The 27,594-nt window shown below is 46.6% G+C and overlaps 1 protein-coding gene and 1 long non-coding RNA gene across 7 annotated transcripts in view; both read left to right on the plus strand.

Moving 5' to 3' along the window:
- The first annotated feature begins 501 nt into the window (after positions 1 to 501).
- PBX3 (PBX homeobox 3) overlaps positions 502 to 27,594 on the plus strand; it is a 94,221-nt gene continuing 67,128 nt past the window's right edge. For 3 of the 6 annotated variants that reach the window (XM_052667431.1, XM_052667437.1, XM_052667435.1), the window contains exons 1-2: positions 503 to 1,592; positions 2,255 to 2,328. In XM_052667431.1, the coding sequence (XP_052523391.1) occupies positions 1,396 to 1,592; positions 2,255 to 2,328 (271 nt within the window). In that variant the 5' untranslated portion in view covers positions 503 to 1,395. Of the gene's footprint in view, positions 1,593 to 2,254; positions 2,329 to 27,594 lie in introns of those variants that run through there. The other 3 variants (XM_052667433.1, XM_052667436.1, XM_052667434.1) reach the window with 3 other exon arrangements.
- LOC128073088 (uncharacterized) lies at positions 21,487 to 25,797 on the plus strand. The gene is made up of 2 exons (XR_008202614.1): positions 21,487 to 21,989; positions 22,177 to 25,797. It is a non-coding gene; the product is annotated as an uncharacterized LOC128073088 (long non-coding RNA).

The raw sequence follows: 27,594 nt of genomic DNA on the forward strand, positions 1-27,594 counted from the left end.
CCGCGCTCGGGGCGCTGCCACGCGGTGCTCACCGCCGCTCCCGCGCGGGCTCAGGCCGCCCTCGGGCTGCCGCGGGCTCGGCTCGGGGGGCGGCGCGGAGGGGAAGCGAGGCGAGGCCTCCGCCCGGGCGCTCCCATAGCAACGGAAGGGGCGGGGCCGGAGCGGCTTTCGCCCCGGCCGCGTGACCGTTCGAACGGCCCAATCGCAAGTTTCTCAGTCGGGGGGGCGGGTGCTCCGCGGGGGCGGGAGGGCGCGGCGCCGCTCCGCCGGCGCCGATTGGCCGCGGCCTCCTCTTGCGCCCGCCCTTGCCCGCGCCGATTGGCCGCCGGGTCCGCCGCTCCGGGCGGAGGCCGCCCCCCGGGGAGCGCCGCGGCGGCCGGGCCCGGCGGGAGGGCGACCCCGCGGGCCGGGGCGGGGCGGCGGCGGGCACGCCCGGCGGGGCGGGGCGGGCGGGAGGGGCGGCGCGGCGCGGGGCGGGGCGCGGCGGCTCGTCCTGTGCCGCGGCCGCTGCCTGCTCACAGGGTGACACGTCTGCAGGGTGAGTGAGTGGCATTGGCAGGCTGTCAATCCCTCACCGGAGCGGCCATCAAACAACATAAAGCACACACAGTCACCGGGCGGCCGCGCTCATAAATCCCCGCCGGCTGATATTTTTGCACGTTGCTTTGCACAGAGTGTGTAATTAATTTTTTTACAGTTCTTTCCCCTCGATTTCCGCTCTTTTCTTTGCACGAGTTCAAACTTCTGATCGCCGCCGTCCCCCCGCGCACAGACTCGGGATCGTTCGTTATTTTTGGGGGGAGGGCCATTAATTTTTCCCTCTGTGATTGTGTTTTCGTGGCGTTTTTATGTCGCGATCCGGGGTGGGGGCCGCTCGGTTTGTTGTGGTTTTTGCCCTTTCCACCCTCCCAACTTCTGCGGGATTTGAAAGCAAGTTTTGTGATTTTGAATTTTTTTTTTAACTTTTTTTTTTTTTTTTTTTTTTCCTTTTCGCTAAGAAGATTTTTGGACAAGTGGGGAAAGACATAGAAAGCTACAATAAAAATTATAATAAGGAAGGATAATAATAATATTAATAATAATAGAAAAAAGCTTTGGAGGAAGATCGTTCCGGGGAGAGGCAGCGGCGGAGCGGCGCAGCCTGGCCCGGCACAGGCATGGTGCAGACGGGAGAAGACCGTAACTAAAGGAGAGCGATTGACCGCGCCGGGAGAGAAGAGCGTGGGATCAGCCGCCGACAGCGCTCCCGGCACCGCCGCCGCTCCTTCGGCCGCCGTCGTCCTTCTGGGTTTTTGCCTTTTTTTTTTTTTTTTTTTTTTTTTTTTTGTGCCGTGTGAGCGCGGAGCGAGCGGCGGGGCCGAGGCCGGGCGCGCAGTGCCCCCGCGGCGCGGGGCCATGGACGAGCAGTCCCGCATGCTGCAGACCCTGGCGGGCGTCAACCTGGCGGGGCACTCCGTGCAGGGGGGCATGGCCCTGCCGCCTCCCCACGGACACGACGGGGCCGACGGCGACGGCAGGAAGCAGGACATCGGGGACATCCTGCACCAGATCATGACCATCACCGACCAAAGCCTGGACGAGGCGCAAGCAAAGTTGGTGTCTCGTTACGCCTTGTCTGTCGGTGCGCGTGGGGCGCGCAGCTCCGGCCCGCGGAGCGCTCGGGAGAGAACTTCTGGCGCCGGAGGAGCCCGCAGGCGGCCGGGGCGCGGCCGAAGCGCTATTTAATGCCTTTTGCCACGCAACGAATGCGGGAGCGGGCGGTGCTCGAGCCGGCCCCGTCCCGCGCGGCCCCGCGTCCGTCTGTCTGCCTGCCCGTCTGTCCGCGTGCCCCGGGCCGGGCCGGGCCGCAACTTTCCGCGCCGCTCCCCCGTGCCCGGCGGGCGGGAGATGGATGGGGCGCCGCGCAGACACCGCCGCGGGGGGAGAGCCGCGGCCGTCCTAAATCACCGCCGCACAAAACAAAGCGCAGCGCGGCCCGGCGCGGGCCGCTCCGCAATAAATCACCCCCGGACGGCGCTGATTTACGCCGCGCGCCCCGGGGCCCGGCCCGGCCCGGCCCTGAGAGGAGCCGCCGCGGAGCCGCACGGAGAGCCGGCCCCGCTCGGGCCGCTGCTGGCGCGGGCCGGGGCCGGGGCCGGGGCCGGTTTCGGGGCCGTTTCGGGGCCGACGCCGGGCTCTGCGGGCGGCCTGGCGGCGCGGCGCGGCGGGCGCCATGTTCGCGGCGGGCGCTAACGCCGTGTGTGCTCTCTTGCAGGAAGCACGCGCTGAACTGCCACAGGATGAAGCCCGCGCTCTTCAGCGTCCTCTGCGAGATCAAGGAGAAAACAGGTAAGGGCCGGCCCGCGCCGCAGCCATCTTGAGCCCTCCTCCGCCGCGCCTCGGCTCTGCCGCCAGCGGCTCTGCCGCTGCCCTCCGCCGCCCGCGGGACGCGCCCCGCCCGGCCCGGGATACCGGCATGCGGCGGCCCCCGGCAGCATCCTGCCGGGCCCCGGATCCGCCGCGCACGGCGCCAGTGGCGCCGCGCGGGAAGCGCTCGGGAGGGACGGGCAGCGCCGAAGTGACGGATGCGGCCGCGCGCGGAGCGGCTCCGAGTTGGCAGCTCGCGGTGCTGTTTTAAATACCGAAATTATATTCGGTGCACATCAATTTTTTTTTTTTTCTGTGCTACATTAATGAGACGGAAATGAATGCCTCGTTTTTCTTGAAGGCATTTTTTAAAGGGATTTTTGCAAATTTCTTACATCGCTGAATGCGCAGAGAAATTTCTTTTTTAAAGAACACTGGTGCACTGGTTTGCTTTCTCGCTGTGTTTGGTGCTCCAGTGCAGCCCTCCTAGTTGCAGACTGAAAAGAAAGGGGTTACAGAGGGAAGCAGCCGCCGTGTGCACGCAGCAGAGCTCAGAGATGCCCGGAGCGCGGCTCTGGTGCATTTGGTGCGCGCTGTGCACGGGCTCCTGTGCCGCCGGGTCCCACTTCGGCTCTGCTACTGGCTGAGGGCTGGATATTGGCTGCGCTGCGAATATTAAGATTGATTCCACTTTATACTGCGTGACATTACCTCGGATGAGGAGAGCGATCCCCTCTGCCTCCCCCCTGCCTGCACGGTGCCCCTCCGTCCACAGCTCCTGTTTGTTTTCCTTCCCCGAACTTCGTGCCTGTGCAGCAGAGCTGGCAGCAGCCCCTGCTTGTGCTGAGCTGGAGCGGCGCGGGTCCTGGGGTCCTGCAGCCCTGTGTGTGCGGGGGGTTTGGGGAGCACAGCCAGCCCCTGGCAGGGGTGACTCCGGAACACCCCAGGCTGTCCGGGGGTTGCTGCTGTCAGCGAGTGTTTGCTGGGGCTGCTATTCGTGCAGAAGAGGGAACCTGAGAAGATTTTGAGATTTGAAATGTTTTTAGTGTTTCGGTGACAGTGTGTGAGTTGAGATTCTACCTTTGTGCTCCAAGCAGCCCAGCCAAGTTTGCAAGTTGCCTCTGGTAGAACAGCTGAGAACCCACAGGGAAAGGGGGGGGACCCCTGGGGAAAGGAGGGTGCCTGCCAGCCCCAGCAGCACCTGCCCAGGGTGTGGGTTGTGGCAGACAGGAGCTGGATCCGGGGGATGTGCATCCGGGGCTGCTGGAGCTCTGGTGTCAGCGTGGCTCTGATCAGCATGCTGCAGCACCGAGAGCAGGAGCACAAATCCTGGCATATCTCCTGTAAACTGTTTTCATAGGGAACAGATCAAACAGTTCTGAACTGTGAGGACAAGCAATCTGAGAGGCAGTTAAAGCAAGCGTTCTCCCTCCCCTCATTGTCTGCATTGTGTCACGGTCCAGGGAACCAAACTGGATTGTGCTCTGGGATTCAATGCTTTTTCATCAGAACCGAAGTTTACCTTGGTGCTGGCAGTAGGATCTGTGTGATGGCTTCGTTGCTCCCTTCTGAGGGGTGAGAAGGGAGCCTGCAGCCGGTGCACAGCGTGCAATCGCAGTCGTGTCTGCTCTGAAATAAGGAATGCAATATTTAAGTCATATTTATGTTGAATTATATCCTTTTTTTATATTTTGGTAATGTTCAGTACAGTCAGCGAGTACTTTGTGAGGGCGGCAGTGAGACAATAAGTGGAGGAATCCCCAGCTTAGGTCGAGCAGCGCCGTCACGTCCCAGCATGAGTTAATGGATGCATCGCATCTGAAGCCTTTTTGCTGTGCTCTTAGGGTTAGGCGGTCGTTTTTTTTCCTGTGAGGTGTTGCCATGTACAAAGCAAATCACCGTGCTCACCGAATTTAGCCTGACATTTCTTTTTTAACATTTTAACATTTAAGAAAGTGCTGCATAATATACTTAAAGGCTTTGCAGGTATTAATAGAAACGTGCATTCTTAGAGGCAACCACAAGGTAGCATGGTTTTCATGAAGAAACTGAGTGCCACTCATTTCTTTAATTAGTTCAAGGAAAAATGTTGCCTGAAGTTCTAGTGAAGCCCCTCCGGTACACATGAAGACAGGCGGCCGGGGGCCTGCGGGCTCCCGTTGCTGCGCTGTGCCTCTGCCAGGGGCCACTCAGAAGCCCTGGTGCCGCACTCGGGGCGCGCAGCATCTGTTGCATTCCTGAGTGTCCGTCTGTCTCGGCGCCCACCAGCAGCAATCCAGAACTGAGCTGCACCGCTGTTTTTTAATCGCTCCTATTTGTGCGCTAAGCATCCTTCGGATCTGTGCTTTGATAAATCCTCCGTTAGCTCACCGCTGTACCTGAGGTACTGGTTATTCTCATGGAGACAGAAATGAAAATGTTTTAATTCTTACAATCTTAAAACAGTTAGGGAACTGCGATTATTTACCAGTGGGATGACATAGGAGTACGTCTGCAACTGTGTTGATAGATGATTTTTTTTGTCTTCAAAAATCTTTTCTATGGGTAGGAGCTTATAAAAAAGACATTTATAAAAATGTCTGAGTGCAGATATGCAGTCACAGATACATTTATTTATTTATTTGCGTAAGTCCAACAAAAACAATGATAGCTGCCAACCAAAGCCTGATTTACTGTCACCGCAAACCCTAAATAGCGTTCATTTACTAGTAAAGCCTAATGGCATACATGATGGTTTGCCAGATTTGTGGCCTTTGTGAGGCTTATAAGCAGGACTGACTTGGGAAGATCATAAAACTTAATGAACTTCTCGACTGCAGGAGGTGTCCGCAGGGGGAGAAAAGGCCTGCTCGGCTGGTTGGGCTGCTTGAACTATTTTTTATGTCTAAGGAGAGAGGAAGAAAATGTTCATTAAGAATGTTCTTCTCTTGTACAGAATTTTGTTTTAAAAATGAAAAGAAAACTAGTAGGCCAGACAAATAGTGAAATTAACCACAACGTTCATTTCTTGCTGTTCTTCATGTAAGCTAAAACATTTTTGTTGCTTTAACTGAAAGCTGCCATACAGAGCTGTTCGGAAGATTAAAGGTCTGTATCGTGCCCTTACGTGCTGCAGAGCTCATTATTGATGAAAATGGCCCAACTCTTTCCGAAACACCCCTTGTCAATATGCTGCACCATCTGTAAGCTGCCTGATAGGTGACTTGCTGAGAAGAACTCGCTTTTTGCCTCTCCTCCCACAAAAATTTAAGATATTAACCCCTCTTTTCACTTTTTTTTTTTTTTTTTTTAATTGCAGCACAGTATCGTTCCCTTGTGTTACATAAATTTCAGCTTTTCACTGCTGGTACATCATTATTTAGTGCAACTAACTTGCAATAATTTATAATAATATGCAATCCTAACCATCCTATCTGAACGTTAAAGGAGTCAAATGAAACAGTGAAACGGCACTGACAGCACACATGTACATGTATGTGTGTGTGTATGTTAGCCAATTGTGCTGTTATTGTTTCTCAGTTCAGCTGTTTAAAACCCTGATGTGCAGTCCTGGTGCTATTTTCAAGGTGCTGAATACCTATTTCTGATGTACCCTGACTGCACAAGGAAATAATAACCGTGTGTTTGTGTGCATGCATCTTTTCTTCAGTGTAATTGTTTAGCTTTTGTTTCCTTTCTTGTGCTTCATGTCCTAAATTTTTCCTTGAATCATCGGTTCTACTTCTGAATGGTATTTTTTAAATTGTCAGCACATGTGTTACAAATGAAGACATGCGGTAGAACATTGGGTTGGTTACACTGTCCTTATGGCAGAGGCATTGCTTTTCTTCATTAATGTCCTTCTAGAAAAAAACAAATTGGATAAATATCCTGTGTGTCATTTGGTCATCTGGTTCAAACGTATTCACAATCACAGTTCTCCCTTTGGTGAATTTCTAACAGGGCGCTTCCTCTGCAGGCAGCCATGGCGCTCATTTTCATTAGACAAAATTGGGGTACTTTGTCTTGCAGAATCTGTACCTGCAGCGTGCCTTCAGAGCACAGCGCTGGTAGAGCGCCTTGCTGCATTTCAGCAGCAATCTGAGTAGATGTTGATTACCAGATCTGTACTTCCAGGTGTTGGGTATTTTTGCCCTCCGTAAAGGATAAACGTGGATGTCGTTGTCAATACTCATTTAAGTAGGAGCATTTTATTTTATAGCTTTTTCAGGTCCTTCATTTTATTTTTGAATTTGACGCATTTGCTTGCTTATCAGAAAATAGTAAATTCTGGGAGTTACCGTGCGGTTTGTTTTAGGGGCTTGTTGTAAGTACAGGAATTTTTGCATTGAGAGATAAATTACAGTAATAGCACGCAGTGAATGCAAAAGAGACCCTTTTTGCAGGATTTAACACATTTATCAAACTCTATTCCTAGTGCTTTCAATGAAAAAGTTGTACGATACGGATATTGCGCTGTCGTTTTTCAATTTAAATATTGATTTGTGTGAAACATTAATATAACGATACTTGCAGTCTACTGTAGACAAATATCAGCAGAATTAGATGCACTAAATTGTTGCAAATGTAATACAATATTTAAATACATAGAAAGGCTATATTAATAATTATGTAGCAGAGAAAGAGTGTCCGGTTTGTATCCAGACTGCTTTGGAATTCCTCGCACATGATGCGTGTGAGGGTATGATGAATATTTTTATTAATAATAAGAATGGATCCTAAGTCTGTGTACTGCTGAGTCAAAGTGAGCGCAGAGCTCGGCGGAGTTCTCCTTTTCTGGTATGGTTGGTGGAACTGGATGGAGCTGTTTGTGTGCCACCAATTGACGCCCCGAGAAGAATGCTTTGTTTGTTTTCTCAGCAGTCATGTTTAATGCTATTCGCTTATCAAGGTGATCAGCGTGGTTCAGATAACACATGCCTGACACAGCCTGCCTTTTTTCACCATCATGTTGACCTTTTGTCACATTTGCTTTTCTCTGGTAGGCAATTCATGTCTGTAAGTATGAATGGAGTAAATAATTCACATCAATATTTAATATAAATTATTAAAGTTTCTGTCAGCTCTTATAGTTCATGCTTTTATAAAGTTAGAGTAGTTCATCAGCCAAACGGATGAATTGTGCTTCTCAGCTGGGCGTTAGAGCCCTTCCATAATGCTGTCTTTGCAGTGGAAGTAAACAGGGAATTAAATATGGAGGGGAATGAAGCCTGCTGCTGGAATGGTATATATTTTTCAATAAAGCGCGCTCTTTAGATCGGCTCCAAGTACTGGATAAATACCTATCGTTATTTATTTTGTTACTCTCATGCTTCATTTTTGCTTTCGTGTTGCAGGCAGGGCTGCAGAAAGCCGTGCTGACCCCAGCTTGCTGCTCTTTGTTGCCGGCCTGCCTGGCGCTGCGCTGCCTCCCCGGCTCAGCGCCGGCTCTCGGCTGATGGCTGTCAGGCTTTTCTCTTCAGTCGGTGTTTATAGAATGCGGTTTATATTTTGCACACAGAGTAACCGTGATGGAAATCAGATTCTGAAAATATTTTTTAAAGAAGAAATGGTCTATGCGGTAGCGGCTCTGCCGAATTACTGCTGCAGGAGTTGGGTAAAAAGGCCTTGTTTTGCGTGAGAGCACTAAGCAAAAATCACCATGCGTTTATCGTAGTTTTATGCTATTGCAGACGTTTTCCTTGGAATCCCTTTGTAAGCCATGGGCTCGGCGCACGTTGCGCTCTCCGACTCGTAGCAGTCGTGCGAGGCGCTGGGTATCACACGTCCTGCAGATCAATCACTTGGAAGGGGGGGTGGGTTTGTGTGTGTTTACAGGTCAAAACCTTTTGCTATGCTCAAGTCATGCATCAACATTTAAAGCTAATCTCTTATTCCTCATTGTCCAGCAGGTGGCTTTTTAATATGTTATTTAGTTTTTAATTATTTATTGCAAGTGGAAATGGAATTCAAGAATATTATCCTGATTGTGTATATTTTTTATATGAGCAACAATTTTTCAGTACGTCCTGTTGTGTATGATAAAGATGAAAGCATCTTGAGATCTCGAAGCATACAATCTAAATTAAGATTCTAAACAGGCATTACAGATGCTGGTAACTTTGGCAATTATCATTTTGTTTGGTGAACAGTAGTAAAACAGTGTGCGGTAAAAGTGTTTAGAGAGAGAGGATAAATAAATTGAACAGTTTTGCAATGCAAAGTGGTTTGTGGTGTTTTTGAGGATTTCTTGGCTCTTGCTTAACTGCTATTGTGAAGCCTGGAGCAGATTTTCCCATTGCTAATGCCCTAGAAGTATTAATTCACTTTGATATGCTAATTAGAGGGCATTATGCAAGAAATGAGATTAAGTGGCAGCATGAAGCCATTTGCCTGTCAGTAAATTGAGAGCTTTAGCATCAGGAGGAGCTTTGTTTTTTCTGAGTTTCTCTTGGTTTTGCATATAAATAAAATTGATTGAAAGGTCTAGAGAAGCTTCTAGAACATTGGTGGTTCTTTTTCTCCTTCTATGATTATTTAAACTTCATGTTAAAGGCTTTCTCTGAATATTAATTGATCTAATGGGAGATACTGAACATGAAGAATTTCATTGTATTCTCGGTTACTGTATCTTAACAAAAGGAAACTATTAGAATTCTTTGTGTCATCTGATTTTTGTGGTATTATTTTAGATACATCGTACAGCTCTGTTTTGTAACCTTGTTGCCTGCTAGCTGTTCCCGTGCTGAAGGCTGTGCTTGCGTGGGGGTTTCCTGCTGGTTGTGCTGCTCGGGGGGTTTGGGTCAGGAGGCCCGGGCGGCTGAAGCGAGGCGGTCGGTGTGGGTTCCTGGGCAGCCAGGCCTGCAGCATTCCCTGCCCGCTCCCTGACTGGATTTCCCAGGATTTCTTATGTAAATCATGCGTATATTTTCCTTCCTTGAGGAAGGAAGGGCTTGTAATATTGACCATAGATTTTATTCAACTGCCAGAAACTGTGTTAAAGTAACATTAAGGGATTGACTTACAGCCATAACGGTGAGGAAATTTTGAGTTAATAGTTAAACTCTGCCCTTAACTCAACTCATTGAACCTATTTATTAGAGCAGATATGGTGGGTACGATCACTGCGCTGAGACCTCCGCAGTATTAGGACACTCCAGGATGGCTCAGTGGTGAGAGTTTCTGATTTAGCTCACATTTTCCTTCTACATGTGTGCGTGTTTTATTCAGCCTTGGAGCTGCTTTACTGCAGTTCTGTGGTTAGTTTGCTTTTTATAATACAGTTTAAAAGTATCTGAGAAGTAATTCTGGAAATGGAACGTACACTTACCAAAAAATAAAACGGAACCAAACCAAACAAAGCCTCTGGTGGTCATTGCTGAGTGCCTGCAGAGTGGCTGTGCCCGCGTGCCCGTCTCCTCACAGATCATTGTCAGAGTCCAACAGGCGTGTAGTGCTGGCATGACAGTGCTTATGGTCAGCCCCAGTTGTTAAAAGAGAGGAAAAGGGGTAAGAAATAACACCAGGGCTCTGTGTGAAGGCGACTGACTTCAGCTGTTGGGAAGTTCGTATGGTGAAGCACACAAGACACGACGTGCAGGCATGGCCATGCTGCAGGCGCTGCTGCAGCCGTGTGGTGGGGAGCTGCTGGGAAGGGCAGCGCCCGACCCCACAAACAAACCTGCAAAGCCTGCTTTTATCGCAGAAAGTGGAGGAAAGCATCACCTCTCTCCAGTTGCTTATTTTGAGCTTTCTTGAGCAAAAAAACTACATGATGAAGACATTTGGGGATCAAACTTAACTTTCTGCTGCCGGCACCTCCCACGGACATTACTTCTGTTGGAAGGGCAGCTGGGGCAGAGGGCCTGCGCCTCGGGCTGTGCGTCCCGCTGGTGCCTGGCACAGCCTTCCTCCCCCCTGGGGGCGCAGAGCCCTGAGTGGGAGCAGGCCAGGCCCGCCTGCTGTCTTGCTGAAGGTCTTATGGGAGCTCTCAAATGCTACCTTTTTTTGCTTCACTTTTCCTATCAGTAGAATCGGGAATGGTACCTGCCGGAAATTTTTGTGAGGTTGTGTTAAATTGGTGTTGTATGATGAAAATTTTATAAAGTATGGAGTGTAATTAAAACTGCGATGTAAGAAATAATCAATTAGAACAATTTATAGTGCTCTCTTTAGTCAAATCACAGTGAGTCTAAGTGCAGCCTTACCTACTGCAGGTGAGCAGTTTGGGCTTTCCTCAGATTCTGCTTTTCCTTGCCTTAATTAGCGATGATTGCTCTTTTAATTCAGGGTGAGACCTTAGCAAAAGGCTGTCGGGCTGCTCTGACCGCGGTGGCTGTGTTTGGCACAGGCTGTTTGCTCACTGTGGATGGGGAGCGCTGCTCCCCAGCGATAACTTTGCGGGTGCGATTACCTGCTAGAAGGGCGTTTGAAGCACGCCTTCAGTGCATTTGTTGATTAAAGACAGGAGTGTGCTTTTAGCCAACGTTTGTAATTCACACCACCAAAATGTTTGCTTATTGCCTTTACGTGAGATCTGGTGGCGTGGTTAACTGCCACTACTAAGAGCGAGTCACAGTCAGCAGTGCAATGATTCTTGTTGACTTCAAGGATGTATTTATTACCATATTTGAACAAATTGTACTACCATGAAAAGTTGTGGAAATGGTTGTGCACTGGATAAGGTGATACATTGCAGGAGTGGTTGGGTTTATGGGGCTTTATGCTGAGGTTTTCTCAGAAATTATAGCACAGTCCTGTCACTATAAAACCTGGGGATACAGTTGGTAATAACATGCAGTGGAGGTATTTTTAGGTTTTCACTTGTTATTCAAATAGAGTGGGAGCCATCACTTCTGCTCCCTCGTTCTTCTGGCGTTGTTGCGGGGCTGTGCAGGCAGTGCTGTGCTGCTGCGCCCTGCCTGCTAGGGCAGCGGTGTGACGTCGATAATGGAGCTTGGGAACTTATTGACTTGTTGGTTCTTGACCTTCTGACTGTGACCAAGTATAGAAATTGAATGTCTGAAAATTAAATGATAGTCTCTATATAAATAAATTCTTGGATGTCAGTGTATTACATGAACTAATTTTGGTTTGCCTAAATTTATGGCATTTTGTGTTCAATGAAGGAAATATTTCTTCCTTTCAATATACTGAGAGTCTAATAATATTGTAGTTGCTAGCGCTAAACAAATCAATTTCCTTTTACTGACTGATTATCATAACAGCTGCTGTTTAATCACCGTGATTGTTATGTAACTTTTAAATCCCTAATATTTTGGAAGGGAACGAGCAGCATCGATGCAGTGATGTCACTGCTGCTGAGCCCTACTGTGTTTTGTAGGCTTGAAATCAGTTTGTTTGGTTTTTTTAAAAATTTTGTTTAGTAATATTTACTGGACTGTGGACACTGAGCGAACTGCCTGCTTAAAGAGAAACCTGAAAGAGCAGTCAGTCCTCGGCCCATCTTCCCCAGGAAGCAAAAAAAAGGCATTTGTTTTTCTGGTCTAAAACTGTGGCATGGCTGGGCCTGGTGAAAAGAACGTGCATTGGCCGCTGCTGTCCTATGGAATCAGCTTCTGGTTGTGCAAGTGAGGGCAGTGAGAGCGGCGAGAACCGGGCTCAGGTCTCCAGAATGGGGTGGCAGGACCGGGGATGTTATTCTCTCCAGGAACCACAGTAAGGCTGCGGTCGGCACTAATGTAAATATTTGTGCAACAACCATGTTCTACAGACTCCAATGAAATGGTAAAAATCTGCCCTAAACGCCTCAGTAAATATATGCTGAAGAACAGAAGCCTATTCATTGAAGAAACAATTGACTTTAGCTGCTTTGTTGCTGAAGTGGCTCCCAGAGATGCTGCTGTGCAGACCTGAGAGCAGCACGGCTTTCTGCCCGTGGCCTCCCACCGCTGGGTACGGGGCAGGGCATGCGGCGAGGTGCGGCTCTGGGGCTGGGCTGACTGTGGGGCTGGGTGTGAGTGAGGCCCAGGCTCAGGGCCCGGCGTTGCCGCCCGCACCGCATGTGGATGGGAGCTTGTCAATGAAAGAAAAAGAACTGTAATCGCACATTTACATATGCTTCTAATTGTTGATTTGGGGATTTTCTATGAATATAGCTTCACAAAACAGATGCTGTTTAAGAAAAGGGGGAACATAATTTTGTGGGCAATGAATTAAGTGTTTTTGTGGCCCTCTCATCCGTAGCTAGGAGCAGTTTGTGGACCGCGTCTGTGAACGCCGCTCATAATTGTTTTTCACACATAAGTTATGCAAATGAGCTTTTATGGCAACTGGCATAACAATTAGCATCCTCCAGCAATATTTTAGCAGGTTAATTGCAAAATTTCTAAATTGTACATCTGACTTGTTAATTAGGCATGACAGAGGTGGTAAAATAGTTATCTTCAGGCAGTGGCAGCCAGGAGCTGCTTGAAATGCAAAGAGCAACGATTGATTGGATTTGAGGGTTACAATTGTGGGAGCACTGCTGTTGTCAAGTGCCGCTGAGCTGCTCTGCTCGATCGGCGCTCGGAGCGCGAGCTGCAGCCCCGCCATTGCCTGCCTGCTCTGTGCTGCTGCTCGCCTGCGTGCCTGCTGCCGTCCTGCTGCTCTCCTTCGCAGACGACCTGCGGGTTTCACTGCTCGCATGGACCAGCAGATCTTAGGGATACTTTCTTCTTATTTTGGCACGAGTGCATGTGAAAAGGCTGCTCCCCGTCTCCCTCTCCTCACACCTTTGCTGAGCCTCACTTTCCCTGAACTGCAGCCTTTGCTGCCCAGTATTTTACTCTGACGTTGGTTATGTTTTCTAAGCTTTACTTACTCAGCTTCTTTCTCTTAAATCCTTGCTTTCAAACATCTTTGTGTGTCTTGTAATATTAATCGTATTACAATACAAAAACCCGTGATATTTGCAATAATCCCTTTTTAGGCTCTCAGAGGTATGTCTGGATGATGAAAAAAAGATTGTAACGTGAAGATCTTCACACGGGCAATGTGTGCAGAACGTTCCTCTAGCGTTACTGCCTGTAAGAGATAATAATGTATTCCAGCAGAAGTACAGTTCATTTGAGTCACGTGAACACAATTTCCTTCCTACTATGTTTTAAATACGTTTCAATTTCTGTGTTGATTTTGATAGAAGGTGCATATTTCTGTGTGGTGTTCTTATATTAAATAAGTGAAAGGTGGATAACAAATAGAAAAAGGGCTGCCCCCAGACAGGTTCCTTTGAGCTACAGGGAAGTTGCTCAGCACACCTGGGAGCTCTGCTTGGCCGTCCTTTCTCTGCTGTTCACAGTGGGCTGTGTATTTTGTGGCTTAAGTAAAGTCGATGAAATCTTAGGGCATGAGCAGTGTGTGTAAGCTAGGAGAAAATCAGTTTAAGCATGTGTGAAATTTCGTGTCCTCTTTTTTCTCTATATGTATTCTCCTGATTTAACCACATGGTTTTTAAAATGGGGATGTTATATCTTCGTTTTAAAGGTAAATGTTCCTGCACGCCTAACTGTTCTAATATTTTACATTTTCTTGTGACATGTGTATATGGAGTAAGTGCCATTTATGATATGTTGTCATCAATAATTTTGTCACAGAGAATAAAAGCCTTTAAACTCATCCACCCACTGAAACATTTTATCATATTTATTTTAAGAGATATGAAATTAGCAGAACAATTGGGCCCTTTGTATGTGGGAGATGCAAATGCAACTGAGTATTTACCTTTAATGAAGGGCAGCATAAATATCTCAGTATCAACACATTTTATGCAGCTGCAGAATGTGCTGCAGACACCAAATAAATAGTTCCCTTTTTCCTCCACATTCCTGAAATGCATTGTCTTGTGGTACAGTTAATTTACAACCAGCAGTGAAATTAATTATTGGTCAACTTTCTGAATGAGCTATTGCAATTGGTAAGTCCTGTTTTTTGGGCAGAAGTGAAGCCTGTTTCCAAATCACTATGTTCACTGATTAAATGCTCGCTTACTGTATTCAACAGTTTAAGGAGGACTTTACTGCGGCGGCGCGTCGGTAGGCAATGTTTGCAATGGAGTAACCATCTTAATGAGCTTCATCGAGAGATTTCTGCAGGGAACATTTCAGGTATATTATGGCTTTTGTCTTGTCACAATGCATGTCTCTATAACATCAGAGGGAAGTTATGGAGCAGCACTCGTCTCATTTAAGACAATAAGAAACTCCTTAGTAAGTGTGAGCAGAGAAAGGCAGAACAAGGCAGCATCGTATGTTCTTACATTTTAGCAAGCTTGGTGAGTAAATATACTCTGCAGTTTAAGTGTACATTGCATTTTAACTGTCCTAATATTGATCATCCTATGGAGGAATTACATTGAAGTCTACAGTCTAGTAGATGTTAGTGTGAAGAGGGTCAGATGCAGAGCCTGGTACAAAGCAAGTGCTCTCATGGTAATGATGCTGCTATTTATAGATCCCCATTTCATTAGTTGCAGAGTTTCAGGGAAGAGATTTTCTCTAGGGGAAATGGATACTTGAAGTTCATTTTCTTTCTGAAGCACATGAAGGCAGGAACACGAACAACCTTCAGCACAGGACGCGTGGTTACAAGATTTTGTTTGACTGTTTCCCAAACATACCTGCAGTTGCCTGTAGTGCAGGTTTGAAGTTGCTGGCTGATGTTCCAGCTGCACGTCATTTCCAAATACCCTTCACTATTTTTTTTTTGTCACAGAAGGAATTTTATTTTTATTTCTAAAGGAATTTTTATTTTCAAAGGCTGCCACACCAGTAAACTGGGGAGTAAAAATATTTTGCTTTGTAGAAGTAACGCGTGTGGATCACCTGGCGTAGAGCGCTTACTCCAGCTCATTTGCTCCCATGGATATGGCTGTATACTTGCTTACAGCACCTAAGAAGTACAAATCTCAGTTAATCAAGGCAGGAGTGTGTTTTCTGAAATATATAATAATGCAGAAATTTCTATGGGTGTTGAAAACTCAATCGATTAAACACACTTAGCTTCCTCTTGTGAAATTGAGATCACCAAAGCTCCATATAATTTCTGTGTGCCTGTATTTCTAGTGCTTTCCTTCCTGGAATTGGAAAATCTTGAATTTTTTTTTTTTTTTCCTTTAAGAGAATATTTACTTAGTTAGTATTCACTTAATTAGAACTGACTGTTTAATGTTTTCTGGGAGGGTATTTATGGTATTTTCTTTGCCATATTTGCATTCCAGAAATTAAGTCCCCATGCCATTATTCGGCAAGCCTTTCATACATTAGAATGATGAATTGAAAGCAGAAATGGGAAAAAGACTGCAATGCAATGAAAATTTAATCAGCGTCTTCTGCTGCTTTAATAAGGCAAATAATTCTTATTGGCCGCTGCGTTAAGGTTTCTAATATTTAATTCATAACAAACCTTGCATTATTCTGCAGCAGCATCGACAGCTCCACTTTGCTGCCTGCCAACAGGCAACCATAAAAACTTAAAAGCAGATGTAAATGTCTAAAACAAGGAGAAGGATTGGATCTAAAGCGGTCAGAAAAAATCAACAATAGTGCCAGAGAGTTTGATAAATCTTTACGCACACTTTAGCAATGTACAAATGGTATTAATTAAACTCATTAAGCGCGTTGATCTTAAGGATTTGAGGTAACTTTTCTTGAAGGGTGCTATTTGTAATTCCTGCCGGCGCCCAGGCAGACGTGCTGCCGTGCCAGCAGTGTGGGGACGCCTGTTGAGCGATCCTGTAGTTCTGGAAGATTCCGCTCGTTTCCATATTTGGGGTATCTGGTAGATTGCAGTGGAGAAATTGTCGCGGCTTGTCCTGTGTGCGCCGGTGCTTGCATTAAGCTGAAGAGCAGCAGCTCATTCTCCTCGCGTGTTTCAGCTGTCTCCTCCTAACGGTAATGTTAATTGATTAAAAATATTGCGTCGGGAGCGCTGCCTGCTCGTGTTGGAGTCTTGTCCTGTGCAGAGCCTTTCTGTATCTTGGGACGCTGATTTGAAAGCGACGGCAAAATCCCCTGCGCGAGTTGTGCACGAGGATGTGAAGCAGCGTGCGGCGCAGAGCTGTGAGCTGTGATTCCAGGGGAGGTGGCAGCGTGTTTGTGTGGTGCGAGGCGGCGGCGAATGGCAACCTGCCAATGCTAGGTGCGAGCTCTTGTTACAGAGAAGGGTTGCGCCTGTTCTCATTTCTTCTTGAAATGGCTTAATTGGTGTCAGCACCCCAGGGATAAAGGCCTCTAACACTGAAATCCACACGATTCACCCTGTCTCTGCGCAGCGTAGGGAAACTGGTAACAACTGGTGGTGAATGAGGAGCGAACGGTGCCGTAACAATACTCGATGATGTTTGGGATGACAGAAATTAATACGCACTTGCTCGAAGAAAGCAATGATTAATGGCAGCGAGCAAGGGAATGCTGTCCCTCCTTTAACTCCACTTTGATGGGGATTGAAAAGCAAAAGGCTGTTTTCATTCTCTCTGGAAAGCAGAGGTCACCCAGAGTACATTACAGCAATTTTTCCTCTCTGTTTTTTATTTCATAAATATTATTGTAAGCACAGATTAGATAGATTTTTTCACGCAGGCTTAAAAGGACACGTTGCTGTTTGTGCTTAACAAAGAAATCTGATTTCTGCCATTTACGTGTTAGATCGTTTTAATTTGCAATGGAATAATTAATGTTACTGAGGATTTTAAAAGCTCTCTGCCGGGTTAGTGTTTCTCAGGTTTTTACAGATGGAATTTCATGGTCTTCATTTTCAAAGTGCTGACAGGTCAGAATGAGGCAAGGAAAGAGACATGCCAAGAAACGGGAAAAAAAGTTAAAACTCCAAGGTTCCTCATTGAGTTTTTGATGTAAATGTATTTTGTGAGATCCTCACGCTTGTCAGTGGCTTTCTACCCTATTTGATGAAGAGTCTTTATTCCACGAGAAGTCTGAAATAACACAACAGTGCTTTGGATAATGAATTCTTCATCTAAGCAGAACTTTAAAACAACGTACAATGTTGGCATTTTTTTTCTTTGAGTGAGAAGGCTGATACATCTTTGGGATCCGACAGGAAGACATAAATTAATAGAGTCCCGGAGATCAGTTTCTCATTAATAATCCATTTTGTCATGGTTCTCGGCATTGTCAGCCTGCTAGCTGGTTCTTATTTTGCAATGGGATAAAAGCACGTGATGGCTTAAGGCACAACATGAGGAGGAGTTTATCATCTTTTGGAAAAACTCTCTGAAAAAAATTATTTTGCAGGAAGTAAACGTTGATTTTGTGTTCTATGCATTTTTAATTTTCCAAACAGTCTTTTTTAATACATCCACCCACAAAAATAGGACCTGGAGCTGGAAGAGGTTTTTTCCAACAGCCATCGCTTTGCTCTTGTCCTCTCCTTTTTTTTGGGTTTATTTTTTTAATCAGAAATTACAATGGATCCCAGCCCTTTCATACTGCAGTTTTAGGCACAGTGGCAGATCACACCCAGTTTAAAATAGAATTGAAAAAATGCCTTTTTTTTTGATAAGGTAAACATGAAATGTTTCTGCATTTGCAGTGTCCTAGAAATGTGAGACATGCTCGGAAGAGCAATGTATACATACCCAGTATTTTCAAAATGGAAAAGGTTGCTTTGTCACGAGTATAGTGACATAAATCTGAGTCATTTACCTTCTGAAGCCTTAAATTTGGTGTTTTATGTATCTCAAGATAGTGGCAGCCTGGCAAACCGAGTAACCACTTTAGAAGTGTTCAGCTTTTGCTGTCATCCCAAGTAAGGAAGAATTGTGATCTGATTTAGTTGCACGCCCTTTATTTTATACGCTGGAAAGTGACATAATGCAGATCTCTTAGGGAATTTGTGTTTGGGAAGGATGAAGGGGAGAAAAGAACAGAAGATGCTAGCCCAGATAGCTTAGCTGTAAGATTTACCTGGGCTCAGATGTTTGTAATGTAATCAGAGGTAAATGGATAACTGAAAGAAAGCACAGAGAGGGGGAATCGAAGGTTCTTGTGGGGGAGCTGAAGGGGGGTGACTCTGGGCTGAGGCTGGAGCTGGGATCGATGAGGCGCTGTGTGTCTGGGCTGTGCCCTGAGCACGGGGCTCTGCAAGCAGCGCCTGGGCAGCGCCAGGCAGCCTGGGGTGGCGACTGGAGCCGTGCTGCTGGCAGTGGCCCAGTGAGGCCACAGCTGTGTGTGGAGCATATGAGGCTCAGACCACTGCTGGCGTGTCCCACGGACCCGCTGGTTGCAGATGAGATGATCTGCAGTGCAGGTCAAGAGACTGTAGGTGGGTACGGCCCTGAGCCCTCAGTGACCGTGCAGACGTATCGCTTCGTTTTGATGATGTCTTCCGAGCTCAAGATTGACTGAGGAGCTCAGAGGCACACAGAAGCAGCTGAGGGTGCTTCCTCCCTGCACACCAGCCCTGCCGTGGCTGGAGGCACAGTGCTTGCCCATTGCAGTGCTCGGATGGAGGCACAACACTCACTGTACTGCAGGAACGCACAGCTGTTCCCAGCTTGCTTTTTTGTCTGAAAACATGGGAGGTTTGAATTATGAAGACTTAGAACATGCTTCCTTACACAGAGCTGCAAAGGACATTTGTCTCAGCACATTGTAGTGAAATTTTAAAGAGCAGGTTTTGACAGGAGACGTTTTGCTGACACAGAATATTTTGTTCACTTCTGACTCTCAAATAAGTGCTACTTCTGTCATAATGATTGATTTATATTCATTTTAGACCATACATTTTACATCCTCTGTTTTAGTGCTTATGGCTACACAGCTTCAGAATAGCACAGTTTAAAAGTGTTCTGAGCGTGGCATCACATTTCATATTCAACTAATAAAAAAATTGATTGCAGTGAGTTGTATTTGGTGGTATGACATATTTAGAATAAGATAGTAATCTCGATTCTCACTTAGAAAAATCTCTTGGAAGATTTTAAAATCAAGATCCCTGTCGGTACAGAGTTGCAATTTCTTTCACTGCTAATACAGGGCCTGTGAAGGTCCCACGAGCTGCAGAAGACCACTGGTGTCAGTGCTGTGTAGTGAGGGGCTGAGCAGCACTGAGCCCTTCCTGGCGCTGAGCTGTGAGCTGCTGATGTGCAGGGAAGTGCTCGGCTCCTCCTGAGCCCGGATCTGCTCTGGCACATCTGGAAATCGCAGCCTGTGTGCCATTCCTGTGCACTTGTGATTCTGTGGTTTACGTTAACCCAGTTTCTTTCCTCCGTATGCTGGGACAGTGTCTCAGCACATTTCAGATATCAATACTTCAGAAAATAAACACTGAAGTCTTTGCTGTAGGTTTTGTTTGAACCATATTCCCCAGGTAACAAAATCATTTTCATTAAGATAGGACTCGTCAGAGCTGTGATCTGAGGCAGAGGGCTGGGCTTTCAGGCAGGGAGCCGGGCTGTTCTCAGGCGTTTCTTGGCGCGTGGGAGAGGCTCTGCTCTTCTCCAGTGCCCCGTGCTGCTGAGCCCAGGCGGCCGGACGCAGCGGGGCTTTCTCTTGTGTTGGCACACTGGGGTCACTGCCCTGGTTTCTCCAGCTAGCCCCAGGAAATGGCTGACATTCGTTCGTGTCTTTGTAGCTATTTAGACAAAGTAGGCAGAATGCCTTTGTGGGCTGCTTCCTGATTCTCAGTGTAATTGCAGTGTGGGAAAAAAAGAAGAGATGGGAGTGCCTTGAAGAGCGCGCGGCCCCTGCCTGTGGGGCTGCTGGGGCCCAGCGCTCCGCCCGGGCTGGGCAGCGTGGCCGTGGCCAGGACAGCCGTCGCTGAGCGCGGCTGCACTGCACCGCAGCAGCTCCTGCGCAGGCAGAAGCGAACGGCACGGAGGAGGCCGAGCCCTGCCCTTCCGCTTTGCCGCAGGTACGTGGATTGAGATATTTAATTCTAAACTAAAACTCGAGCGAGAGCTCAGGAAAAAAGATTCCAAGATGTTTCAGGTTTTGGAAATATTTGACAGCGTTAGCAACATCAACTCCTGACAAAAAAACCTTCTCTCCAGAAAATCTTTCACAGTTGTGCCAAGAAACGCAGCTTCGATGGAACATTTTCATAAACTATCATCAGTTATGCAGCAGCAGCTTCACAAATCAGAAATGATATCTTCAGGCACTGCTGTCAAGTGTTATTCAAATAATACCAGCCTCACATTTGAATAACAGCAGACATTTTGAATTAATTAATCAGATGAGATAGTCTAGGCCTTTTCTCATTAGTCTCTGGGTCAGGCATGGGAAGATATATGCGTTGGTGATGATATACTTGTCTTTAATCGTGATTTATGAAGATTTAGGATTGTGTGTGATTTGTCAAAGGTTCTGGGAAAAAGGCTGGTGCATATTTCATTACCTAATCTGAGATTGATTTCATGATGCTGAAGGATATAACCCTATTGTTCGGATGTGTGGGAAGCACAGGTAGACATGGCATCCCAGGGTTTTACTGGCTTATCTGCGTGGCTGTCAAACAGTGCTGTAAACTTTTACTGCCAGCAGTTAACAATTCCTGCTTTAATTACAGGCAAATTCTTCATTCTGTCCAAAGGGGAGGCTTCAGTAGTTATTTAGTTAAAAAGCATAACAGACCTTATAACTATGACCCAGTGTAAATCATGGACAAAGTTGGCAAATTTCATGGCTTGGTCATGGTGAAAATATAAAATTTCATGGTTTGTCACAGATTAATAGAAAAATCCTATTAAAACTGTGCAAATAACAGAACAACAAGTTAGGTGGAGGTCCTTACACGGCACCTTCCTATGCACAGGATTTATTTTAGGTTGCAGTCACTAATGGCACGAGGCCCTTTGCATGCTTTTCTTCGCTGCACTGTTTTCTGTTCGGTTTAATTAGTGTTTGTTGTTCTGTATGGACTGAATAATTATTATGTGATTGTTTTGAAGCATTATTTACATACGAGAGCATGTGATGCATTGCGCCTGCAGTGAAAGGAGTCCTGGAAATAGCTGGATGCAGTGTGTGCTGTTTAAATCCCAGGGCTGCTGTGTGGTGTGGCCGTGATGTGCCAGGTGCTGGGTGCCTCTGCCCATCTGCTGCTTGCTGACCACCGGCCCTGCCGCGTGGAATCCCAACGTTCATGTTTTTTCTGCTCTTGAGGAGCTCTGCAGCTCAGCTCCGTAGCCCCGTGGCTGCAGTGCTGGTGGCACAGCAGCCACAGCTGCCCCTCTGCTTCTGTGGGCCTGAGCAGCTCTGAGGCAGCCCCAACCTGCAAGTTTTGCACTGTTTTTTTTTTGTTGTTGTTCTGGTTGCATCCAGAATGTCCTGAGACACCAGAAGTGAGAGCTCGGCCGAGGCACCCTGAGGTGTGCGGAGCGCGCTGAGTGCTTCCACTCCCTGCTCTTCCACGGAGCAGTTGGTGCTGGGGGCAGCAGTGGCAGTTCTGCATGGAGACAATATGACAGAGGACCAATGCCTCAGAACGAGGACTTCTCAGAGCTACCTCAACATAACCATCACAACAGCAGTCAGTAAAAGCTTTGTGTCTTACATGGTCCAGAATTTCACATATGAAACTTCTAAAAATGTTTCTGCTATTTTTGTATGAGAATTTTCTTCAAAAATATAAGTTCTGAAAATACTTGTGTGTGTGTCTGTGTGAAATGTGCAATGGTTCAAATTACCGAAAAATTCGGAAAAGTAGTTCTTTGTGGGCGATGAAATTATGACTTTTGGTGACAAGGAAAAATGCTGCAACATGAGAAAAGAGAAGACCATGATTTCCATGAAAGAAAAGTACATTTGTCCCCCTCATAAAATGTCATAGAGTATAGAAAGAATATTGGAAGAAAGAAAAATGTTTTTGCTGTTATGCAGTCAAACGCAGCAACCACTGCCCTCCTGTAGCCCCGCTCCCCATCAGTCAGTGCTGCTATGGCAGCCCGCCGGCTGCTGAGGATGGGTGCTGCCAGCTGTGCGCCTCTGCACAATGGTGCTTAACCCCGCTGGTCAGGGCATTCCTTTCTTTTTACTGAGGGGTCAACAGAAAAGCATTGGTTTCTTAAGTTGACTTTCACAGTTTCATTTTAAAAGTAAATAAGTTGTTTCAACTTCTAAACATGTTATGCACACGTGTTGGGTCGGAAGTTGGGAACCACTGTCAAGGGTTGTAATGATGAATATCATAGAAACTTCTGTAAATATTTTTCTTCATAGGAGGTACATGCAACTGAGATGGCAGATTTGTCAGGGTGGACTTTCGGTATAGCTGTACTGCACCTGAAGGAAGCATTCCTCCTCCCTCAAATTGTTTTTTTTGAGGACTTGTCACTTAAGAGCATTGATGTGCGTTATTCTCTGTATATGGAAGCAAAACAAAAACAAGAAAGGATGCAGGGAGTGCATGGATGAAATGTTAACTATCAAGACTTTGGGGTAAGAGGGTCACCTTTAAGAAGAAAGAGCATGGAGTTTCCATGGAGTCCAGAGAACGTGTGGTGCAGCGTGGGATTCCTGCTTAGAGCTGGGAAAGTTGGATGTTCCAGCTCTGTCGATGCAGAGCATTTTATCTGTGGGAATTGCTAAGCACTGAGCGTGCGGTGTTGCGTGGCCTTTGGGGAGCTGATAGCTGGTTTTCCATGTGGCTCTTCGTGCTGCTCGCAGTACTTTTCTACACTTAGAGTGCAGAGTGCAGTGCAGTTTCAATACAAACATATACTTCTGTATATTAAGCATGTGCATTAATATATTATTATTACTTGGACTAATAACAAATAGTAGTCAGTCAGTGAGATAAAAAAGGACAGAGTTCAATAGTAATTCTCAGACAGCTTAGCAATTACCCAGACAGCTTGCAGTCAGAAAAGCTGTTCAAATCCAGGATTATGAACTACACCGATGGCAGTTCTGCTGGGTGGAGTTTTAGAAGATTGTGAGTATGTTCAGAGTAATTGTAAGACTCATTTGCAGCGTTCCTCCCAGTGAACTTCTCCTTTGCAAGCCAATGTCAACAACTGTAAAAAACCCAACCTCCAAAGGCCGGTAGGCTGCTTCCCAAAATCCGTCAGAATTATTTTCAGTTATTTGTGTTAGAAAGGTGTCTGCACTTATTGGCATCTTGGAGGTTTTTCATCCTTCCTCTTTAATGACATAAATCCAAAATTCCTTTCATTTCTGTAAGAATAGTCAACATCAAAGAGCATGCATGGCAACACAGATTTTGTGGCTTTGTTCTTAAAATCAGTTTCTCTCTTTCCTTTGTGTCTGTGGCTTCTTTCCTCGTTATTTTGGATAGTGTCTGCTGTTTTTGTTTGCATCCTCTGTTCTGGCTCTGCATTTGGGCTTCCCAGAGCTTTGTGTACACGTGGTGGCTGAAATGCACCCAGCGCCACGGGGCAGCGGGAGCAGGGGAGTGCTGAAGTCCTGCCTAAGCCTGGAAGCAGTCCTCCGAGTTCTCCAGCAAAGCTGGCAGCCACTGGGCTGCTCCCAGCGCAGGCCTGGGCAGGGTGCTGCTGTGCTCGGCAGCGCCGGCCAGGGAAAGCAGGGAGCTTAGGTGCACACTTTGATCTTGAAGAGTTGAATGAAAAAGGGGTGTTGTAGTGTTTTGAGCTTTTTTTTTTTTTAGGGCAGTACATGATTTTTTTATAGTGTGCATTAAATTCTGTACCTCCAGTGAGCATTAAAGCCACCTCATCACTCAGCTCCGGAGGGGAGAGCGAGCTCCAAAGCTGGAGAGGCAGCTGTTAAGAGATTTCCATCTCAACAGCCTCTCATGCCAATAGGACTGTGATCTGGGAATATAACAAGGCTTCTGGGTATAAAGTTAATAAATAACCACTGTATTCCCTTTGCCATTTTATTTTCTGTGCCTAGCCCCAGTGACTTCTAAGCCTAAGCAAGCATCGGTTCCTGGCCTGATGTGTTTGACATAAGCACATATATTCCTTAAGCAGGAGACTTTCTATGCAAATTTTGCTTCAAAAAGATTGTTGAAGGAAGAAAAGGTCATTTGTGTCGCTGAGTATCCATACTCACATACTGTCAATAAATGCTGTATTTTCAGTCACTGAGGTTTTTATCCCTTCAATCAGGGGGGGCTGAGGTCAAGGTATATATTTTAGGTCGTGTTCTTCCTGCTGATGGAGACAATACATTTTCTGTCTGTGATATTGTTTCTTTTCACATCCAGAATATTTGGTGTGAGGGTGTGGCTGTCAGAGCCCCTGGGAACTAACTCGAATTACAGTCATGGTTAAAAGCTCAAATGATTCTCAGTCATTCCTGTCATACTCAGTCCCGGTACAAAGGAGACTCTGATTTTCTTATCAGATACACCGTCTCTGTACCACAGATGAAAGGTTGATAGAGCTTTTCCATCTTAAGTTTGTAGCTGTTAAGTAGCCATGCAGGTAGCATGAAGTTAGGCCCACAGATTTCTGAGTGCTCTTAAGGTGTCTCAGATCAATATTTGAGGTTACCAAAAGCCGAGGGATCCAGGGAGCAGCACACGGCCATGGAGGTGCAGCTGTGGGGCTCCGTGTTTCAGGGGGTTGTTATTGTCAGCTCCTTTTGGAGCGTTCGTTGCTTTGTAAAAGCACTGGGTAAATTCACTGTGTTCGCATGTGCTGGCATCAGAAAGGATTTCTTCCTCCAAAAGGAGGGACTGGGACATGGGGTGTGTAGAGTGCCCTCCAGCCAAAGGCCATGCCTAGCTTAGTGTTACCATTGCAGTCCTTTTGTTTGTACCTCGCTTTGTCTCCAATGTAAATTTCCGTGTCCTCGCACTGTTCTGTAGTTATGCAAAATAGTTTCAATTTAGCTGTGATATAACAGTAATGCAGTTCTGATTTTTTTATGGGTTAAATCTTCGGACTTACATAATGAAGCTAATGGGAGCCTGTCAGAAGTGTGCGTAGCGTAGAGGTGGTGCTGAGGGACGTGGTTTAGCGGGGAATGGTGGTGGTGGGCGGTGGGTTGGACTGTGATCTTGGAGGTCTTCTCTAACCTTGGTGGTTCTGTCATTCTGTGATTCTATGATCCTGTGATAAACACTGAGGTTCCCAGGACACCAAAGCATGAATCCTGACTGATTTTCATATGCAAATGTGTGTGGTTACTGTTGAAGCTGTTGTGTATTAAAATACAGCGTTGCATTAGTTGTTGCTTTATCTGTTTAAATATGAGTTAGTCCTTGCAGCAGGAATACCTAGGAAGCCAGAGATGAGGATGATGGGTCTTCTGTTAGCCATCAACTTTCTATTTTTTTGCATTTTTCTTCTTGAGCCTGGTACTTGAGAATAGCAGAGGGAAGATTTATTTCATTTTGCCTTTGTGTGTGTGTGTGCTATTTCCTTACTTGTTTTCAGGCTGCCTGACGAAGAATCTTCTTTCTTTTGTTGCCTCTGCTTTGGTTCTGCTCCCCACTAATCTGAAATATTGTGATTACATCTTCCTGTCTCCTGCTCCTTCTTTCCTTATGTTCTAAATAAAAGAATATACTGTTCCTTCAGCCTGTGAGAGTGCTATTTATGATGATGACTGGAGCAGGGTGGTACAGTGGGGAGACATAGCAGAAAGATCCAAGTTATCAGAGAGGAAGCAAAGAGATTTGGTCTCTGCAAGCTCTTGCATTCTTTCCTTCACTGAACAGTATTCTCCCTGAAAGAGAAGCAAATTTGAGCTTACGTTTTCCAGTCCAGCTTGTTTACATTTGCAGTGAGCTGCACAATTCTTAAGAGTTTGGTTGCAGATTGTTTTGCTTGATTTGATGGTGAGGAGCATCTCTTGGTTGAAAGTCCTGGCTTTGTGCCTTGAAAATAATGGATATGAGCTGTGAACAACTGTTGTAATCGGCATAGCTGTGTGGCTGCTGGGTGGACATTGCTGGCCCTGGGGAAGAAGTGAGGATCAAAACGTTTGGGACTTGCACCTGCACACCATTATTGACGGGGGCAGAGCTCACTTCTCTGAGCCCGAGTATGCTGCCAAAGAAGAATCTCTCCTGAAACAATGTACACAAGTGACTTTCAGTTTACCCAATACACTGAGTATGCACGGGATCCTGCTGTCCCCCAGTGTCAGATGAGCTCCTCCTCTTCACAGCAGTGCTGTGGGTTGGGTTTGTACTGACAGACTAAAGCTGTCCCCTTCCTGCTCCACAGCCTGCACTTACTGAGCAGGAAGAACAGTGAAGAGGGAGTTGGGTTGGGTGGAGGTGTATGGTCGATGGTTATATTTCCACTGTGCCTCAGTATGCAGCACTACAGTGACAGAATATCGTTTCCAGAGAGAATAGAAAGACATATTAATGCTGCAGCTGCGTACTGTGCTTAGAACTGCAGAATTGATTAGTGTAACAGTGACATTTTCTTACTCTGAAAGCCTGAAGCTGGAGGGTTTAATGCAAGTGCAGCCTTTGAGGTGGGACAGCAGTGCTGGCACTGTGCACCTCCAGCCGCAGCTGCCACCTCCGTGTGCCGGAGGAGCCCACCAGCAGCAAAACTGCTCTATAAACAGGTCTGCAAAACAGTGCCTGGTTTGTACGCAGAGCACCTCCCTAGGCTTATTTCTCTGTCCTTCCAGCATCCCTGTCTTACGCAGAATGTATCCTCACGTGAAGCAAGGGAAGGGACCAGGGCAGGGCCGGGAGCCTGCTGGAGCAGTGTTTGTCTCTGCTCCATGCAGTCTGGGGCTGGAGCCCTGCTGGCAGTTGACCTTAGTCGCTGGGTGACACAAGCTGCAAGAGCAGATTTGTCTGTTTTGTGTAGGAGTGTGTCACACCACACCAATAAGGCAGCTAGCTGTGCAGCCCTTGCGCAGACAGCTTATGACAAGTGGTGAGGAAGTTCTGGGGTCACCTGGCACGGGGCTCCCATCCTGTATGGCTCTGACCAGGCCTGGCTGGGCATCTGCTGGCACAGGTGCTGGCACGGCATGGTATTCACCAGCTGTGGCTCAGCAAAAACCGAGGGTGTCTTTGGTTGTTTTTGCAGCAGAAAATGTGCAGATTTTGTACAATAACCCTAAGGTACTTGTGCCATATTAAAAAATTAATATACTTCTATTGCTACTGGAATTGGAGTCTGATTAGGATTGTTACAGTACTGTAGTTCTAGCTTTTAATTACTTACCACATTACACAGTATCTAACAGCACTAATAGAGTACAGAACTGTCATAGCTTTTGTTTTAAAGTGCAGTACTGTATAGTGCTTAATTGTATAACAATGTTGTTCAATTACTTCTGAAAGTGTTTAATAAAGTATGGCACAGAAAAGCAAATCGGAGTGGCATGTGTTAATTGGTGT

The sequence above is a fragment of the Tympanuchus pallidicinctus genome, unplaced genomic scaffold (assembly GCF_026119805.1).
Source record: "Tympanuchus pallidicinctus isolate F22 unplaced genomic scaffold, pur_lepc_1.0 scaffold8, whole genome shotgun sequence".
Lineage (NCBI taxonomy): Eukaryota > Metazoa > Chordata > Aves > Galliformes > Phasianidae > Tympanuchus > Tympanuchus pallidicinctus.